Here is a 19,684-nt window from a genome sequence, read left to right as displayed (position 1 = left end):
TGATCGTGGATTTGAGCACATTTGAGTCGCACTCGTGGGTTTGGGGTCTAAATTCTCGTTTTTACCAAAAAAACAGCTTGTAAGGTTCACTTTGTGCCTAATGGTGACATGATGCAACACTTGCAGGATCAAATGCTAATGCTACAAGCCCATGCTAACACGTGTACGTCCCCTGAGCATCAACAAGTTGTGTTCCATCAGTTTATCGACGACATGGATCTCAAAGATGGCCTCAAATATTTGTTCTGGTCTTCAAGCCTCTCCGGGCCCCCATAGCGTCAACATGTTAGCACTTATTTGTGTCGTTAGCAGTTAGCTTAGTTGGTAAAACCCATTGTGTGTTGCATCATGTTAGTATTGTGACGTTCATTTCACCTTGTGGGAACATGTTATCAAAGTCATAGCTCAGGTATACCTCCAGGCTCCTCCCCCTGGCTCAAACACACCTATCACCTCGCACACACACACACACACACACACACACCACCATCAGCTTGAAATACATTCGTGTCACTCAGCTCTGTATCGCTATGGTTTGAATCTCACAAATATAAATATATCAAGAATTTTCACGTACAAACACATTTTCTCATAAAATAAACATTTTATTTTTTATCAAAAGTTGACCATGACTGCGTTACAATCATGACAATAATATAATGCACAGAAATGGAATAAACATAAACAGAGTATATGAAAACTTGTGCAAAAAAACCCTCAAATATAAAAATATATTGCACTTTGAAGTTTCAGGTGGAAGAAGTCATATTTGAACAACAATCTCAATTTGATAAATTCATCTGTAAACATTTGTCTTCTACGCGGAGCCCGAAGCTACGAAAGATGTTTTGGTAAAATCTACAGCGAGAGAAGCTTTTAGTTCAGAGCAGGAACCAACAGGCGACTTGTGGTACGAGATCTTGGTTGGTCGTTGTGCTTTTGACAGACCCTGTCTGGGTAGAGATACCTGGTCGTTTGAGCGCGCGCACACACACATGCGCACACACACACACGCACGCACACACATGCACACGCACGCACACACATGCACACGCACGCACACACATGCACACGCACGCACACACATACATGCACGCACACACATGCGCACGCACGCACACACATACATGCACACGCACACACGCGCACACAGTCATACAAAATTGTAGCTTTCATTTAAGTGCATGAGGTGGTTGTTCATGTGACACGTCTGAAGTTACCACGTCTCTTATTTCTGTTTTGTCTCTCAGTGATTTTCAGTTTCGTTCACTCAAACAGATTCCGACCGATGCTGGACGGCGGCGGCGCGTTGCTCTCTGCCCCGGCGAGCGAGTTCCATGTCAGCTACAACAGGGGTCCTCCAGCTGTTCTCATGTTGTGGACCCCACTTTTACGCTCAATTAGCTGTCGCGTGATTCTCAATAGAGACGTTTACGTCTATAGACTTCTCTTTCTTGGACATTTAGACGTTTTAAAACCATTTAAAGAAAACAAATCTGATCCAGTGATGCAAGCATGACCAGCAAATATTACAAATATATTTTTTTGATTTTTAATAAATTATTTTAAACTTATCTTTATTTCTTACCCTGAAATTTCAGTTGTTTTTTTTTTTTTTTAGAAAATGCTATTAATAAATTGCTAAGAAATGTGTTTTTAAAAATGCAACCAAAAGTCGTCTGAAAGTTCTTAAACACCTCCCAATGACGAGATGTTTATAATTGTAGACATTAACATCTAAAGGTCACTGGCGTTGTGTCAGCCGCCCGCCCAACGCCATCAGGGCGTCAAACACCACCGCCGTGCTTGAAGCAGAACACGGATGACATTTTTTTGTTGGCCGTGTCTGTCAGATTTGCTGCAGCTTTTCTTCGCACACGCAAGCGTGCCTAATGGTCCTGTGGGTGCTTAGCTAACGGCTAACGGTTAGCATATGAGGTTTGAGTTGAAATCTAGTCACGAAATTTCAGTGACATGTCTCCATGTGTTAGCTTTTCATTGTTGTTTGCTTCGGCTGGTTTTAAAGCAGAATTAAGGAGTGAAGTAACAAAAATGACAGCTGACGCTTCAGTAGCAGATGAAGTTCCGTTAGCCGCTGTGGCTAACTGTAGCCCGTAGCTAACAGTTGGTTGTAAAAGAGAATTATAGCACTGTAATATATGTTTACATTTCTATCATCCCCTCCTTGTATTTGTGAGGTGATTTTGTTTCTTCTGAGATGGAAAAGGAGTTGAGAAACACTCAGTAGAGTGAGGTTCTAGCTGACGTACTCATGCATGTGTGAAGAAGAACCGAAGCGCATCTGACAATTACCCGGACAACAGAACCATCTTCCAAACACCTCATGCTAATGCCGTCCGAATGCGGCGTGACTAAAACACGCCTGCTGCACGTTCGCCGTGTTCGCATAAAATCTCAAACTTGAGAATTGCAGCCACTTCCATGAAGCAGTTTGATGAGAATAAACCAGAACACGTAGTACGTGTTTGTGTCAGCAGACGGCGGTGAAGGCAACGCTACAGCGGCTATAACAGGCAGTATTTTGGGGATAACCAGGAAGACGGTGGCTGAGCTGCTCAGTCAGATTTGAGTTCATTGTCATTCTGGGCATTTACTCCTTTTTGGAAAAGGTAAAAAATCCCCTCAAGCAAGCATAAACACTTTTGGGGGTTAATTTAAAGTAGCAGTAGTACAATGGCTAACGTTAGCTAACACAGCCTCGAGTTCGTGGACGGTGAACTTCAGAGTCAACCAAGGTTTTCCAATCCATTTTTAACGTCTGTCTGAGCCGGGGTGTCAGATGTCTTGTACTTTTCAAAGAAAAGTGTAATTTTGACGAGGACCCCTGGAAGACACTCGAGGTCCGGGGGCCTCACTTTGAAAACCCCTGGATTAAAAGGTCTCCATTGCAGAAGCACGCAGGCCTGCAGCATGAAACCACTGACAGACAAACAGTAATGACGGTATGTGCAAAATTCACTGGGAGGCAGGCGGAGGCGTCTCCTCGCCGCGAGGGATCCTGTTCGCTCTGCCATGTCAGTCTGACAGTGGCGTGAGAGAACGGTTTTTTTTGCCTCATCTGGAGCACAGGATACGGAGGCTCAAAATCCCTGGTTCATACCAATCCCACACCCTGGTCACCAATCCCCTCTCAGCTGACGGCCCCGGGTCAGGGAGGGTCCAGCCTTATTTATGGTGATACATAATCTGCCCAGAAGCCGGCTATGCGGGCCGGAGCCGAGGCCGTCCTGTTTGTGCAGAAGTCCTCGGAGCTCCTCAGCGGGACGGACACGTGTCGGGTCTCCTCACGTCCCCGCAAACCTCCACTGGGTCGGGGTAAGGGTCGACCTGCGGGGGCACAGACACACAACCACGTTTAAGAACTACTCACCAACGACAACACAACAGCAGGCTCAAGGAGCTTTGCCCTGGCAGGAGGGAGCCTCCGTATGTTGGGCTCGGTTCTCCTGACCGACGCGTTCGCTGATTTGACTGCGTTTCATTTCTACTGGATTCCAGGGAGCTCCAGTTCTTTGTTGTCGTGTCCTACAGGGACATTTCCTGCTCGCTGCACCGATGTGGTGAAACTGGCTGGACTGGTCGCAGTGCCGGATGACCCTGACCTGCTTCCACAACAGTTCAGGTGGTTCAGAAAAACCTGCCTCCCCTCCCCATTCAGGGTCAATGACTTTCAAATCCTTTTTCTATAATCGACCGAAACATTTAGTATTTCAGTGTATTGAGGCACAATTAGTATTCATGTCAACATCCTCATGGAAAAGTTCACATCTAAAAATTAAACAATTTTTTCAAATAAATTATTTATTTGGCAGTTTAAGGATTTAAATGTTATTTTATTTACGGCTCCATAAAAATCACAGTAATCATCCAAGTGTGCATCATGGGAATGTTACTCTGAATTTATATTGATAAACACTAAGAAATACTCCTAAATGTGCGTAGCATTCCGTGTTAGTGTTTTAGTACTGCAGTGTTTGCAGTATAGTTGCAAACTGTCAATAAAGCTGCAGTAAAAAGGGCGTGTATTAGTACTGTGACTGAGTGTACCTCGGAGTAGAGTGGCGGCGGCAGATATCTGAACTCGGTGATGTATGTCAGCAGGGACCCCGGGTCCTCGCCCTCGCCGTCCGACCTATCACAGCCCCGCAGACAATCCCGCCTGTGGGCCTCTGATATCGCCAGCTCGCTGTAGCTCGGCGGAGCTGCAGAACACAACGAACACATTTGAGATCCCGATGTGCTTCAAGTACGTGAGAACTGGCGTGCGGGAGTGGCGTCCGTACCCTCGGGTCTCTCCGGCAGGCCCTGCCAGCTTGACATGCTGCTGTTGCTGCTGATGCTGGAGGTCCGGGTGGCGCAGGTGTGGAGGGGGATGGTCCCGATCACCAACGGCAACGACAGAGACAAGTTCAACCCCCCAGGAACGTCCACATACACCTGCAGGTGGAGAACCAACATGAAGGTTCCACACAGGAGCAGCTTCACCTGTTCACTGAGATTGATGAAGTGTTTTCATACACACAGCTGATGGCGTGCTCCCGATATTAGAGCGTAGCTGCATCTATTCCACAATAACAACAACAACAATAAGAAGGAGAATCATGTGACAGGCTGAAGACGCTGCTGCACCACCACGTGCCTGCTGGCGTTTGTTTATTTGCAGCTGAAGCAGATAACATGAAGGAACACGGCGTTTCTCCAGGGAACCTGATAAGGAATTTGCCATCAGCACATGGCGCAGAGGGCTGTTAGCATGTTGTGACTAAGTTTGTAATGGCTGGAGGTAAAGGTTATTAGCAGGGCTGGGTAGGCTATATAATTAGCATGTTGGCATCTCTTCCTGACTGACAGGTTCATAGCATTCAAAATAGAATATTGATTAATAGCACATTTAGAATACATTTGGCACATTCTTTGAGGGTGATAATATGTTAGCAACATGCTACGTAGGAAATATCCATGTTGGCGCAGTTAAAATGAGCTTACAGCTTGTTTTCAGTAGCGGTTTAGCATGAGCTTGGCACGTTAGTAGCAGATTATTTGTAGCACATTGCTATAGTTTTACTGTGTTCTTAGCACACTTGCAGTAGATCATTAACAAGTTATTAGCATGCATTTATTTTATCGGCACTTTAGCGCATATTTATAACATTTTAGCTTGTTTTCAGCAGGCCGTTAGCATGTTCTTAGCATGTTCTTAAACGGTGTTATTGAGAAGATGGTAAAAGGTATTAGCATGTTCCTAAAAGGCTACCAGCACGTTAGCAGAATGTTATTATGATGCTATTGTTCATTTGTATGCTAGCGCATTAAGAGTTTTAAGATTGTTTTTAGCAGGTGTTTAATGTGTGATTAGCATGTTGTCACGTGTGTTTATTGGTGTGTTATTAGCAGGTTATTAGTATGCTAATGTAACATTTATATCGTCTTATTTGCATCTGTATTGTATGTTTTAGCATATTTGAAGGTTATTAATGTGTTTTAAATATTTTTAAGTTGTTTCCAACATGGCGGTAACACGTTGTTTGCGTGTGAAACGTAGTTTTATGGTATTATCAGGATATTAACGAGACTTTGTTGTTTTTGAGGACTGTTCCACCCTGATGGTGGATGAACTGTCACACGCATGTCAGCCAAATAAACACCACATGTGAGCCCCATCCACGCCAGCAGATGTTTACTGTTGGTGTTAGTGGGACATAGCCTGTAGGTTGTTGTGTTGTTGTGTTGTTGTGTGTCGTCGGTTGTAGGACGCGTGATGAGTCTGCTGACTTCTGTGTATGAAAACGAATGAAAACTGACTCACTTTTGTCTTCAGCTCTTTCATATCAGCGTCCCAGGGTCACATCAGTGTGTGTGTGTGTGTGTGTGTGTGTGTGTGTGTGTGTGTTTGTTGGGGGGGGGGCCCTCACCACAAGAGCGTACTCCACTCGTATGATGGGACAGTCCAGGATGGAGGGGGACACGGGAGGGATCTTGAGCAGTTTGCCCTCCCAGCTCTGGCTCTTGCCCTGCGGCAGGGGCTCCCCCCGCAGGTTGGACACCAGCTGCTGGATCTCCTTGCCTTTGCCCTTGGCGAAGAAGGTCTGGGTCTGGTACAGCGCAGCCTTGGGCACCACGACACGGGACGAGCAGTTTTCCACCTCGGCGAAGATTTGGATGGACTCGCCTTGGAAAGAGGGGAGAAGAGATCAGTCTGTCGGACTGAGAGAGAAAGGAAATAAGTGACCAGGGTAAAGCTGAGAGGAGGAGGAGGAGGAGGAGGAGGAGGAGGAGGAAGGTGCGCTCACCTGGTGTGTAGCCCTTTCGCTCGATCTTGGCACTAAGGGAGATTGGACCTGAAGCACAGAACCAGCAGCACAAGGTTTTCTCCTTCGTCCCAGCCTGAGGAGCCTGATGACACACAGCACAGGAGAGCTTCGTCTGCTGCTGCGAACCCAAACGTTGGCCTGAGGAGACCCCCCACCCCCGGGCCTGAGGAGACCCCCCACCCCCGGGCCTGAGGAGACCCCCCACCAAGCTGAGAGGCCTCCTGAGGTCTGTCGAGCAGCAACCCTGCAGCACTTCACTCCACACCTTGGCTGTGTCCCAACACTTAGCCTGCACCACCTACTGCACTTAGCCTGCACCAACTACTGCACTTAGCCTGCACCACCTACTGCACTTAGCCTGCACCAACTACTGTGCAGGTGAGTCTGCAGTTCCTGCTTCTCGCTGGGGGGGAACTGACACCTCGTAACCCTGTGGAACCAGACTGCTCTCCAGAATCACAATTCTTTATTGTCGATGTACAACGACATTAAGCGCAGCGGCCTCTGCGTTTGCCACCTTTCTCTAATAATGTCATGTGATCAAGCTTCACCAGGAAGTTGGACGTTTCCAAAGGGAACGTTTCCTCTCCCCTGTTGTGTGAACGCACAATCGGGTCCCAACTCTAATCGCCATGGTAACCACATATTTGGATCTGCAAATCAAGAAGTTTCTGTAATAGAAAAACAATGGGCCTCATTCATGAAATGTACTTAGAGACTACAGGACTTTTTTAGGCCTGGATTTAGTCTTACAGGCCCTAGGAATGGCCATCAATCAACCAGACTCACAAAGATGTCACACAGCACGCGGCTGTGCCTCCTGTCTGTAAGACTAAACTGAGGGCTAGCAAGTCGGTCAGTGTGTAGGAGTGTTTCATGAATGAGCCTCAGTCTTGGGACAAACTCTCACTTGCCCCAAAAAGTCAAACTATTCCTTTAGCAGCGTGCAGCGTGCCTACCAGGAGGAGTGGCGTGTTGATGTCGATGTGTTCAAACACAATGAACTCTTTCTTGACTTTGACGGGGAGCAGCCAGGGACGCTGCAGCTCAGCCTTCACCCAGTACCTCACGCTGCCGTGCTTGCCTTCGAAGGAAGTGGCCAGAGCCCTGACAGACAAGAGGAAGGGCAGCAGACAGGAAGTGTGAGGAAGCGTGGGGGCGCTCTGGGGTTGTGGTCAGGTGTGCAGGTGCTGCTACTCACATCTGAGGCAGGTTGAAGCTGAACGCAAATTCGTGGGGGCCGGCGTGCAGCACCGTCACGCCCTCTTCTGGACCGTCCTCGTCTGAAAGACAAACACGCCATCAGCACGGTGCCGACACGCAAACACTCAACACACACCGCTTACGTTCGTCCACAGGTTAAATGTTTCCAGAGAAACAACAGGTTTGTTGATGTTTTGATCCACCAACGTTCAGAGGGTTTCAACATCACGTTAAATGTTCTCAGAACGTTCCAGAACTGAGGGGTTCTGGTTCTGGTTCTCTGCTGGAAAAAGGAACTTTCACACAAATTGATTCCGCTGGATTCCTGCAGGTTGTTTTTTCACCTCTAAACACTGCGAATGTTCCTGAGTGAGCAGTCGAGACGCCGCGCGTTCATCAGGAAGCTGACAGTCACGCGTGTTTGGTGTCCTCAGCGACGCTGCCACACGTCCACGTTCTCCTCAACACGCAAACAAACGTGCGGATTTCTGTCTAATTCAGCTAGGAAACGGCCGCCGCCACTATTAATAGACGTGTGAGGAGCGGCGAGGACGACGCCCCCGACACAGAGAACATGACCTCCGCTCACTTCTGCTGTTTGTGTTTGCATGGAGACGTCGAGGCTTCCTGCCACCTCAGCAGCTCATCCTGCATCTCTGCTGTCTGAGGGTTTGGCACGAGAGCCGTCGTGTGTGTGTGTGTGTGTGTGAGTGTGTGTGTGAGTGTGTGTGTGAGTAAGTGAGTGTGTGTGTATACATGTGTGAGTTTGTGTGCGTGTGTGTGTGTGCGTGTGTGAGTCAGAGTGTGTGAGAATGAGTGTGTGTGTGTGTGTGTGTGTTGCCGGCAACACAGCGAGCAGGAGTAGACCGGTATGAACCAGACTGAGCAGCTTCCTTCAGCTGGAAACTCCAACACACGCGTGACATCGCAGGCTCCCATTGGAGGAGAGGGTGACACGAATAAGAGCACGGGCTCTGATTGGCCGAGGCCCAACAGGCCCCCGCCCACATCGGTACAGCCATGTGGTGTGTGGCATGGGGGGGGGGGGGGGGGGGAGCGCGAAGGGTAACTGAGAGTGAACTCTGGTTGGACCTGCAGCTCTCACGCAACAGCGTGGATGAAGGAGGATGCAGACGGCAAACGTGCGGCACCTGCCTCGCTCTGTCCGCCCGGCGACAACAAACCAGCCACAAGAGCTCCTTCTCTCTGTCAGCTTTCTATTCAACTGCAGCGTTGCCACGACGACGCCAGAGCTCGTCAAGAACCAGTTTTTAGCTGTCACACCAAGAGCTGAAACTTGACTAGAAAATCCCAGGATTCATGTGCGAAGCCATCAAGCAAATTCCCCCTCAATAAATTCATCTATTTTACCAAAACACCACAAAATGGACGCCCAAATCACCAAGTAAAGAATATCAGCCACAAAAACACCGCCGCTCACGATGAGTTCCTTTAACCTGCTGGAGATCGTCATGACCACCGCCCCTTTCTGACATTCATGGGTTCAAACTGCCTCTTTTGTCTCCACCGGTTCAAAGATTCCTGATTTTCCAGCAAAAAAGACAAACAAATTAAAAGGAATCCTGGGATTCGAGTCTGAAACCAGCAGCAAGTTTCATTTGCTGACTCCGCCTCCTCCGATCAGCTGATCCACTCATGGCGGCAGCTCCATCGCATCCTGACATTTTATAGCTGTTGTTGCTTTTCTTCACTTTTTCGAACGATGAACCAAACAAAGAGAAGACGCGTGAATGTCAGACAGTTTCTAATCCACCAGATTAAAGGGGAATATTGCCGCCATCGCGCAGGTCATGTGATCACCGATGTTTGTTAGCAGGAGCACTCAGAAACATGTCAACGTATTTCGATTAAATTTCCAGTTGAAAAAAAATCGACTGGGTTTTGAAACTGATCGAGATCTGATGATGTCATGACGCCTCAGAGGAGGGATGTGCTCGGCGTCATGTCCTCTAGGTTGGGTCTGAGCAAGCGAGCGCCACGCCGTCAGGTTCCGCTGTGGCTCTTAGTTCCTCTAGAGGTCACTGAAGGAGCCTACAGAGGTCGTGGAGGTCATTAAGGTCACCAGGGGGAAAACACAAGAAGCCTGAAGCTCGGTGGTGCTGACCTTGAAGTCATGTGACCCTGGTGGAGTTCCTTCATAGGCCAACGCCTCAGATGATGCTAACTTCCTGCTGGACCACAAACACACCTCATTTGCCAATTCGTCAGTCTTTAAGTTGGGTGGTGTTTTTTCTCGTCACTCTGATCGACAGGCTGATTAATCGAGGAGGAAAACCGTCGTCAGTCGCATCCCGAGGGCAATTTTTTTTGTTGGAACCTACGTGAACATTTATGACTCCACGTCTGCTGGGAAGTAAAACTTGACCTTTGACCCCACACCTCCTCATCCATCCATCCCTGAATAAACAGATCAGAACAGGAAGCATTTAAAACACGCCCCCCCCCCCCCCATGATGGTTTCACTTTCTTCAACTTCCTCAGAGTCAAACTCTTCATGTTTACCAACAACAACAAGGCGGATCCAGGTGATAGTCTGAGCCGCTGACCAACCACAATGATTTCCATCCAACGGTCCGTTTGCATCAGGTAGAACAACAGAGGTAGGACACACACACACACACACACACACACACACACACACACACTCTCCCTCCCTCCTCTCTCCTCCCCCTCCTCTCCGGCCGTCTCTGAACAGGTTTGAACCGCCTCTAACAAAGGGAGTTGCCTGCTTCACCAGTTGAAACTGTGAATTCCGCCGCGGGTTTTGGCGTCAACGTCGCGCGTCCGTGGCGTGAAACCTTCGACCGGTGGCTCCTTTTCATCTTTTTACTCTCAAACAACTTTTCCTGGCGCGTGCGAGGACGCAGCCGGTGTGCAGCCCCCCCCCCCCCCCCCACACACACACACACACACCGGGACCAGCACGGTCCGCGGGACAGTTTTGCGTGTTTGAGCGCGGATGACCAGCTGTTGCGTCAGCACCGGCGCCGGGCTGCGGGGTTTCGGGGCTCGACTGCGTGTCCTAAAGTTCTCATCCCGCGCACGCTGCGCATCCTCCGCGGGTCTCACCTGCCTCCTCTCCGATCAGCGTGTCGTGGTGATGCAGGTACTCCACCTCCTCCGTGTAGTTCTGCGTGTACGCCGTGTTGGCGCCGGCGTTCCGGGACTCGGTCCAGCGCACCTTGGCGACTCCTCTGGCGGTGACGTCCAGGCTCCTCACCCGCACGTCCCCGCTCACTTCCACCACCACCCGCCCGGACACCAGGTCCCCCCCGGAGAACACCGGCAGGTGGTTCTGGTTCAGGGTGTCGAAGTGGACCGCCAGGGCCCGCACTTTGCCTCGCACCATGGCGGCGGAGGCTCAAGGGGAGAAGCGGCGTAAAAGCGGCGGTCAGAGCCGAGGGTGCGCTAGCCCCGGGCGCCCCGCACTGACCCGGCTCCGCGGCGGTGAAGGCTCATGTGGCTGCTGGTCCCCTCAGCTCGGTTCGGCTCGGCTCTCCACCGGGTCCGCCTGCCTGCGTCTCTCTGCCGCCTGCGTCCAGGCGCTGCGCTCTTAAAGCCTGTGCGCGCTATCAGAAGCCGACTGAGCATGTGCGCACCGACGCGCCGGTCCGCGTGCGACACCGGGCGAGGATGTGTGTGCGCTCGTGTTCACCCCCCTTCCCCCCCCGCCAACGGCGTCCAACGGCTTCACGGCTTCAGACGAAAGTTTCCAGGTTCGATGTTCCAATCGCCAACAGACTTAAGTGGAGGATCATCAGCAGGATGTGACGTATTACACAGATGAAGAATGACGTCATCAGAAGACCTGAAACTTTTGTAATGAGATGAAAATGACATCAAATCAAAATTGTTATGAATCCTGATGTGCCATGAACGCCTCGGCACCACCTCACCTGTTGGTGACTCCATGTTTATATTCACCTCTGATCCACAAATATCACCTGCAGTTCAAATATTGGTTAAAAAAAGAGGCGGGGCTTCATGTATTGGTCATTTGTCAACACTGCTCTTCTCCTCCCTCATATTTTTCACTCCTCAACTTCCTTGCATGAGCAAAACATTTCTCATCCTGAATGTAGTTTTTTTTTCAACTGGTTCTTACATACTGGTGGCTAATGTTAGCATGCCTCTAAAATGACACAAATGAGGCACATTTTTGCAGCTTTGGTGGTGGCCAGGACAGCTAGTTCAGGTCCATGCTAGTTAGCTTAGCTTAATGGCTGGTAGTAGGTGGGAAGTGTTAGCATCAGCTAGCTCAGGTCCAGGCTAGTTAGCTGACCCCAATGGCTGGTAGTGGGTGGAAGTGTTAGCATCAGCTAGCTCAGGTCCAGGCTAGTTAGCTTAGCCCAATGGCTGGTAGCAGGTGGGAAGTGTTAGCATCAGTCAGCTCAGGTCTAGGCTAGTTAGCTTAGCACAATGGCTGGTAGTGGGTGGAAGTGTTAGCATCAGCCAGCTCAGGTCTAGGCTAGTTAGCTTAGCACAATGGCTGGTAGTGGGTGGAAGTGTTAGCATCAGCTAGCTCAGGTCCAGGCTAGTTAGCTTAGCCCAATGGCTGGTAGTGGGTGGGAAGTGTTAGCATCAGCTAGCTCAGGTCCAGGATGCTGGTGTGTCCAGCAGGAATCCTCCTCCTCCTCCTCATCATCAGTAGCAGCAGTCACTCTTCTAGTCCTCAACAAACCTTTGGTTCTGTTGACCCAAGTTCCAGTGGAGCTTTGGAGGTGCTGCGTCAAATCACTGCGCCCAGTCAGGAAAGTAGTTCCGGCTACGTGTCTGATTCTACCACTACAACGTCTCCTCATGTTAAACTGGTATTCATCACCAAGGTTACACACAACCCTCCTGATATTAATGCAGGCAGAGACGGAGCTACGCTAACACTTCCCACCCACTACCAGTCATTGTGCTAAGCTAACTAGCCTGGGACCACCAGAGATTAAAGAGGTCAAAAGGTCAGTGACTATACAAACCTGCCAGTTGCCGTTTCCATTTTTTTTCATCAAATGTGACTTTTTTTCTGTTAGAGGACAAAACAGGAGAGGGACGGATGTCTGACACCCAGAATGACAGCATGAACGTGGCGAGTCCTCGTTGATCAAATCAGCGCCAGAAACAGGAAACACATGACATCTTTATTTCATTACAGTCACTTCTATCAGTGACACACTTTCTTTTATTTGACTCATCACCGGCGTGTAAAATCCAGTTTCAGCTTGTTCTCACTGTTCTCAGTTAGAACAATGAGTAGATTCTGAGCCGAGAACGTCCACTGACTTAAACTGGAACTGAAACATTGGATCTATCGGACCCAGAACTGGAGGCCGTATCCTCCAGTTGCAGTTTACATCCATGTTTGGCAGTGTTATGCCCTTTGTGATGTCACTATGACATAGTCCTTGTCCTCCCCCCCCCCCCCCCCGGCCATTAGTGTAACAGCATCACCTTTCAGACCTGGAGGCACCGTCCACTTCTTCTAGAGAGGGGGGCCATGCTGCAGCTCTGGGGACAGACTGAACCACTAGGCCCTCTGGTGGACAAGCAGGACAGCAGACGACTTCAGGCACAATTTGTTTATATTTCCATCACATCCTCATTTCCTGATTGTTCAAACTGGTGCGGAGGAACAAACAGTTGCCGTGACGATTAATAATGTTTTTCGTTATAATCTCCAGTGATTTTCTTCATCAAACCAGGAAAGAGGAGCTACAAATCGAGTGACGCTCAAGTACCTTCAAACGGTACTTCAGTGGAGTAAATGTACTTTTACAGGACAGCAGGAGACACAGAGAGCCTGGTGACCTGTGTAGAAATATATTTGTATGTGTTTTTATATTTCACATCAATTCAGCTCATTCTTGCATTTGATGTTGTCACAACCAGCACAGCCTTAAATACCCATGATGCAGCAGTGGATACAAACTATAAGGTGCAACATGAGAGAGGTGATGACGTAGTTGAGAGTGCGTGACAAAGGGTGGCGGACATGTTGGATGGGCGACACACTCAGGATGCGTGCTGCACTTCCATATCATTCCAGGGCAGTCATGCAGACACGCAGAGAGAACGCGGACATGCGGGAAACAGACCCTGACGTGAAGACGCTAGCACAGCTGGGTCATCACATCTGGCCAGAGAAACACACACTTCATGTCAGAAACAAAACTTGAAGAGAACCTGTGGTTGGTTGCTCCAGAAAGACCCGCCCACCTGCATCTGACATTGTTAGCACACAAGGAAGCTCAATGCTAAAAAAAACAAACATCACCAACTCATATTTTGGCGATGATACATTAGCAACATGACAACCTGGTACACACACACACACACACACACACACAGCTGCTGCAGTTGATCTCTAGCCTGTTGACACGTCACTATGACATCAAACCTCCTCCAGAGTCACTCAGGATGTTATGCGACAGACTCCACAATACAGTTAAACTCAATATGGGAAGTAACGCACTGATGTTGCCATGGTAACACGTAGAGAACAAACTCAGCTCCATGCTTTTATCAGGTCAGGAAGAGTTTTATCAGCTCAACGTGTCGCGTTCACAGTGATCCCACGCGTGTTTGTAGAGTACATGTGTCATACATGTAGCAGTAATAACATGCAACAACTTCAACAGAACTCTGGTGATACAGAACGGAACTTAAAAATACACACACACACATACACACAAAGGAGATGCCATGCACCAACTGCACGTCGTCACACATGCATGCTCGCAGTGACACGCGTGTACATTAAGGACATACATCAACAGCACATATGTTAGAATCATCCTGTGGAGAGATGCAACAGGAAACCGATAAAAAAACACCAGCTTGGTTGTCTTTACAAGAGTTAGAAAATAAATCCATCCACAGTAACAAACTCAACGTCTGGAATCACTGAAAAGTAGAAACAACACGGTTGTGTCCATCGGGTCACAGGGACCTGCAGCGCGCAGCTAGCTGGGGCTCGTCCGCTTGCGTTTGCTGGGACTTTGACCTGGATCGACCTTCAGCTCACGGTACTGCATCTGTCCAACGACACACGCAGACGCATGCACACACACACAGAGAGGCATTTATGTTTTTTGTGTGTTTCTGCTTGGTTTCTATTGACTGACTGACGAGTACAGAACAACTGAATCTTTGATTCTGGTTTCACTCATAAAGATTCTAAGATACACAGCTTTATTTCATTCGTTCTAAATCATTTTTAATGTAAAAGTGTAATCATAAACATTTATGGTAAACTTATTGACAAATGTACAAGTTACACCTTTTTCTATGTAACAAATGTAAATGACCTTTTACTCCTGCAGTACTGTCACAGCCCACCAGAGGGCTGCGGCCCACTCGTCCTCTGACCATTGGGCTATCAATCACACGAGGACTGAACTCACCACTTGAACATCGGAGGGAACTCTGGAGAGGAAATCCAGGAGCTCGTTGTTGTCGATCATGTAGGGGTCACGGAGCTTCTTGGTGAACTTATTCACGCCTATGGAGAAGCGTCCATTTAGAGCCGCTACTCTCCGTGTCGGTGTCACTGTGTGTCAGGTAAAACCAGGACTCACCCCACACCAGGACCAGATATCGGAGAGGAACGAGGTAGAGAAGAAGAGTGGCCAGACATAAGGCAGTGATGGCCAGCCAGCTCAGGAAAGGCACAGTCCAGTTCACCGTGCTGAGGAACCAGAGAGAACACGCGTGTTCTACAGACTCCCACTGGTAGGGCTGCATTCATGGTGCTCGCTTATTGGGACCAAAACTTTCAAATCACCAGTAAATAAAGTTATGGATCGAACAAGGATGCAGGACACCACTGCAGTCTCCGAGAATAAGATTGGAAAATGCATAAAATATGAAATCAATGATGTTGACAGCACATTTATTGACTTAAAGGAATCTATTATTGCTTTATTACTTTGGATCTTATTTACTTCCTTGTTTGCATGTCGATGCAGCAAAGCCGCAACAATCAGAATCATGATGTCATTGATCCGGCATCATTGGGATCTGTTTATTAAAATCTGAGCTTAAAAGTCAAACATCAATCACCTACTTCTTCATCCTCTCTCCGTACGATGCAACATCGTCCAGGGCGCTCTGCACGCTGATGAACACGTCCTGGATGGCGTAGAGTTTATCCATGAAGCCCTTGTGCTCCGAGTCCTGAGGAACACCATCACATCAGTGAAACGTTCCAGGATTCTAGAAGGTTCTACTGCTGCTTCATCACCACCTTGTCCTCTTTGTCCTCGTCTTCATCCTCCCACTCAAACATGGCCTCCATCGACTGCAGCAGCGACAGGGGTGCAAAAACCCAGGTTAACATTTTGAGTCACCGCCGTAGGTCAATCCAAGTTTTCCTGATTCTCTCACCACATCAGCTGATTCCCTGCTGGGGCAGAAGAAGTAGTTCCAGACCAGCAGCAGCAGCAGGCCCAGCGGCGCCATGTAGAGCTCGAAGTTCCAGACCACCACCACGAACAGCTGCGGGTCAACCGGGGCACCATCATATGACCCGATGTATACGCGCGCGCACGGGCGTGCGTGCATGCGTGTGTGTGTGTGTGTGTGTGTGTGTGCAGTACCACGAAGGAGAAGATGCTTCTCTGTGCAGACTCCCACTCGAAGCAGCTGTTGATGTACGTCCCGTAACTGATCAGGACCATGATGCACCGCTTCACACGGTTAAAGTTCTGCTGGAGCAACTGACACACACACACACACACACACACACACACACACACACACAAACGTAAAGCAAGGACGAGTCACAGAGCCCCTCCCACTTTCTCTGCGTCAGCGGCGTGTCCTCCAAACACATCTTCAGCTGACACGCCTACATACTCGCTCAGGCGTTTCAAAGTTAATATCATTTATCTTTCTACATCTTTGTAACCGACCAAAGACACCAAGGAAAAACTACAAGCACCATCTTGTAGTTGTGTGGCTCAGTGAGGGGCCTGTCACAATGACCTTTGACCCCAAACGACATTGAGTTGAGCCTAACGAACAAACTACCTCGAGATGCTCCTGGGATAAGTAAGAACTCCCCAGTGAGATCCACTCGATGGCGGCGTGGTATTTACGGTGATGAGCCATTTTTGAGGTGTGCTGTTTTGCTAATATGAACTCTAAAAGTCTAGCTGACCTATCAGATGGTGTGGGCGGGGCTACCTGTGGACGACACTAAAATGGCCAAACAGAATTTCTTAAGAAATCCAGGAACCAGCATACATGTTTGGAGACCTTCGGTTCCTCCTCGATGTACTTCTGCTTGGCGGGAACCACCGTCCTCAACGCCGCTTTAATCTGGAGGAAAAAACAGAGCAGATCTTGTGACCGCGGACGGAGATTTAGGTCACGTGATCTCCATCACACCGACACAAACTCACAGTGTTGTACACAACATCGATCTCCAGGTAGATGATTCCTTTGGTTGGCCCCTTCAGCTCTTTGTTCTTCAACAAGTAACCCTTCTGCTCGCCGTTATGCACCTGAGCAGGTGAGACACCGTTCGACGGCTGAGTTCACCATTAACCGTGTCTGATGACATCACACCAGTTGTTCACTCCTTCCATCCTCACAAACTTTAAATACAAATTACACATAAAATAGCACTCAGATCAGCAGCAGCATGCCAGACTTGGGGGAGCTCCGCCTGAGGACACTGGAATGCTGGGTAATATTTTCATTAGATAACATTTTACTTCAATAACAAGCGTCGAGACCCTCGGGGACCCCTGCTGGGAGGATTTAGGAGCTTCAGTCTCAGCTCCTCTACAAGTCTGGAACACATGTTTGTACTGTTAAGCTGAGCCGTTTACATCCAGCAGAACTGCAGTTTTGATCCTGCAGCCACAGAAAACAACAAACATGCATGAAATCATTCTGGAATTCTCCCTCAGAATTTGTAGTTTTTACTGTTTTCCACCAGGTGGCACCATTTTAGCACATTTGGCCTGTGAAGCAAATACATGCTATTCCAACTATTTCCACTAGGGGTGATTCATGCTGATAGAATCGTCCATCGTCATCTTCCGCTTATTCCTTACTCGTAAGGGTCGCGGGGGGTGGAGCCTATCCCAGCATCTACGGGCAAGAGGCGGGGTTCACCCTGGACAGGTATGCTGATAGCATGCATTCGTCTAAAATGTGTGTATGCGTTTAATCACTCTTGACTACAAATATGGCCGCCTCCTGTCATCTCAGTAACGGCAGACACGCCGCCATGCACTCACCTGTAGTAAGGGGATGGCCACCTTCCCCAAGAAGTCAGCACTCCTGTCTCGATCCTCATCAAACACCGTCACCTCCAGTATGGAGTGAATGTCTTTCACGTTGCTACGGGAGACGGAGAGAGATCAATAAGCAGGGGTGCACATAAGTGGTCCGCATGCGCGCATGCGTAAGGAACCTGGACAAATGCGCTCGGCTTCAAAGGCTTTTATACGCTTTTGCGTACCGACTGCTACCGACCGCGGGGAAAAGCACTTCTCAAAATGTCAAAGAGACAGGAACCGCTAAGTAATTATTTTCGTGTTCCGTGTTTCGTGTCCCCGCGCTCGGTAGCAGTCGGTACGCAAAAGCGTATAAAAGCCTTTGAAGCCGAGCGCATTTGTCCAGGTTCCTTACGCATGCGCGCATGCGGACCACTTACGTGCACCCCTGTCAATAAGGTTCTGATGTGCAGAGCTGCTGGTGAGCCGTCTTCGACCAGGCGACTGTGAGGTCGCTGCCCCAGTTCTCATGACTGAAAAGAGGTTCATGCATGTTGTTACTGTGCTAACTCTTAGTTTCATGAATACGTCAAACATAAAAAGAGTCCCTGTCATGTGCAGTCTGTCCTCAGGCCAGGAGGAGGGGACGGAGCCAAACCAGCACGGCTCACTCACAAGGTGAAGGCTTTGTTCCACTCTGGATTGAGGTTCTTGTAAACGGTGTGTGTCTGCAGTCTGTCGTTGTTCAGCTCCAACACACAGAACGGGTCACTCTTACCTGCAAAACGCGGTGATGTCACAGGTCACATGCGGTGAGGAGCTCCTTACAGAGAAGAGCAACACTCTTGTTACCATTGACGTCAGCGGCCATGAGTCCTTCGGCTCTCATCACCTTGACCTGCACGATGCCCACGTCCTTCAGGTTGGAGAGCGACTTCATCAGCGCCTGCAGAACCAGGAGTTCATCCATCCGTGAGGAACACCTGAACTCATCTCTGTTGACTGGTATTGATATTTGTCCGCTTACATAACGTTTGAGGATTTCCTCCCGTTCCTGTGGGTCGTCCAGCGGCGTCACCGACAGGTCGGCAATAGAGACGTGAGCGGAGGCCGTCAGCGTGACCAGCAGCACCACGTAGCCCCGGGACTCCTCCAGCGGCAGCTCCAGGTGATGGGTTTGTTCCTTAGCCAGACCAGAGAGGTCCAACTGGCATCTGACCACAAACACACGAGCTCACGTGAGACGCTGAACGACCTTCTCATACTTGAGGGAAACTCTCTGAATCGTCTGTTCACGAGTGAAACAGAAACCTTTCCATCATGGCAGAATTTGCCAGCATCTCTTCAACTGAAACGGTGACGAGCTGCAGAGGTTTTATGAAGCAAATGTCCATGAATTTTCCTACGTTTTCTCCTTTCTTATTCATTTCTTTGCACTTCACACGAGATGGAGTTCAGGAAACAGAGGGTGTCGCTCCTGTGGTGAGGGTTAGCGTCGCTAACGCTACACTTCCCTCAGCTGGTTGATGGACTTCCATCTTAGAAAAGGAACTTTTAGATTCTGAGACTCTTTCTGAACATGAACCAGGACACTAAGCGAAGCTGTGCTTAAAGTTAGCAAGCTAGTTAGCAAGTCAATTAACAAGCTAGTTAGCAAGCTAGTTAGCAAGTCAATTAACAAGCTAGCATTTTACAAGAGAAAACAGGCAACCATAAACCGTTTGATGATTCTGAGTTCCAGAACAGGGAGACGCAAGTTACACACGATAGCTTTAATTTAACAGTTAAAAAAGACAAAGCCCTTTTATTAAATGATCATTTAAATTCAAATCTGGTATTTGCTTTATGCCGACACATTTGGCGTAATTCTCCAGATGAATCTTAAATCAAAATGTGGCGTTTGGTTGT

The 19,684-nt window shown here is 48.8% G+C and overlaps 2 protein-coding genes across 6 annotated transcripts in view; both read right to left on the bottom strand.

Moving 5' to 3' along the window:
• Positions 1-597: 597 nt before the first annotated feature.
• LOC147243565 (arrestin domain-containing protein 3-like) lies at positions 598-12,651 on the bottom strand. 2 transcript variants are annotated; one of them, XM_086187344.1, is made up of 9 exons: positions 11,453-11,490; positions 10,626-11,370; positions 7,534-7,615; positions 7,292-7,439; positions 6,312-6,414; positions 5,934-6,190; positions 4,305-4,458; positions 4,069-4,223; positions 598-3,348 (listed from the first exon to the last, which is right to left on the bottom strand). In XM_086187344.1, the coding sequence occupies exons 2-9, from the start codon at positions 10,903-10,905 to the stop codon at positions 3,277-3,279; spliced, it is 1,251 nt and encodes a 416-aa protein (XP_086043470.1). In that variant the 5' UTR covers positions 10,906-11,370; positions 11,453-11,490; the 3' UTR covers positions 598-3,276. The 2 variants fall into 2 exon arrangements, with proteins under 2 accessions (XP_086043470.1, XP_086043471.1); XM_086187345.1 differs by lacking the exons at positions 10,626-11,370; positions 11,453-11,490 and adding an exon at positions 12,527-12,651.
• A 1,191-nt stretch (positions 12,652-13,842) lies between these two features.
• Positions 13,843-19,684, bottom strand: part of mctp1b (multiple C2 domains, transmembrane 1b) — a 24,620-nt gene continuing 18,778 nt past the window's right edge. For all 4 annotated transcript variants that reach the window (XM_086187337.1, XM_086187338.1, XM_086187339.1 and 1 more), the window contains 13 exons: positions 18,804-18,990; positions 18,629-18,722; positions 18,452-18,554; positions 17,798-17,900; positions 16,952-17,053; positions 16,794-16,868; positions 16,145-16,264; positions 15,933-16,043; positions 15,793-15,846; positions 15,613-15,722; positions 15,125-15,234; positions 14,951-15,048; positions 13,843-14,581 (listed from right to left, as the gene is read on the bottom strand). In XM_086187337.1, coding sequence (XP_086043463.1) covers positions 14,510-14,581; positions 14,951-15,048; positions 15,125-15,234; positions 15,613-15,722; positions 15,793-15,846; positions 15,933-16,043; positions 16,145-16,264; positions 16,794-16,868; positions 16,952-17,053; positions 17,798-17,900; positions 18,452-18,554; positions 18,629-18,722; positions 18,804-18,990 — 1,339 coding nt within the window. In that variant the 3' untranslated portion in view covers positions 13,843-14,509. The remainder of the gene's footprint in view (positions 14,582-14,950; positions 15,049-15,124; positions 15,235-15,612; positions 15,723-15,792; positions 15,847-15,932; positions 16,044-16,144; positions 16,265-16,793; positions 16,869-16,951; positions 17,054-17,797; positions 17,901-18,451; positions 18,555-18,628; positions 18,723-18,803; positions 18,991-19,684) is intronic.

The sequence above is a fragment of the Aulostomus chinensis genome, chromosome 19, assembly GCF_037954235.1.
Source record: "Aulostomus chinensis isolate RoL2024-O1b breed Wild chromosome 19, RoL_Achi_v1.0, whole genome shotgun sequence".
NCBI lineage: Eukaryota > Metazoa > Chordata > Actinopteri > Syngnathiformes > Aulostomidae > Aulostomus > Aulostomus chinensis.
Note: the sequence above shows the minus strand (reverse complement) of the source record. Positions and strands in the feature narration are given on the sequence as shown.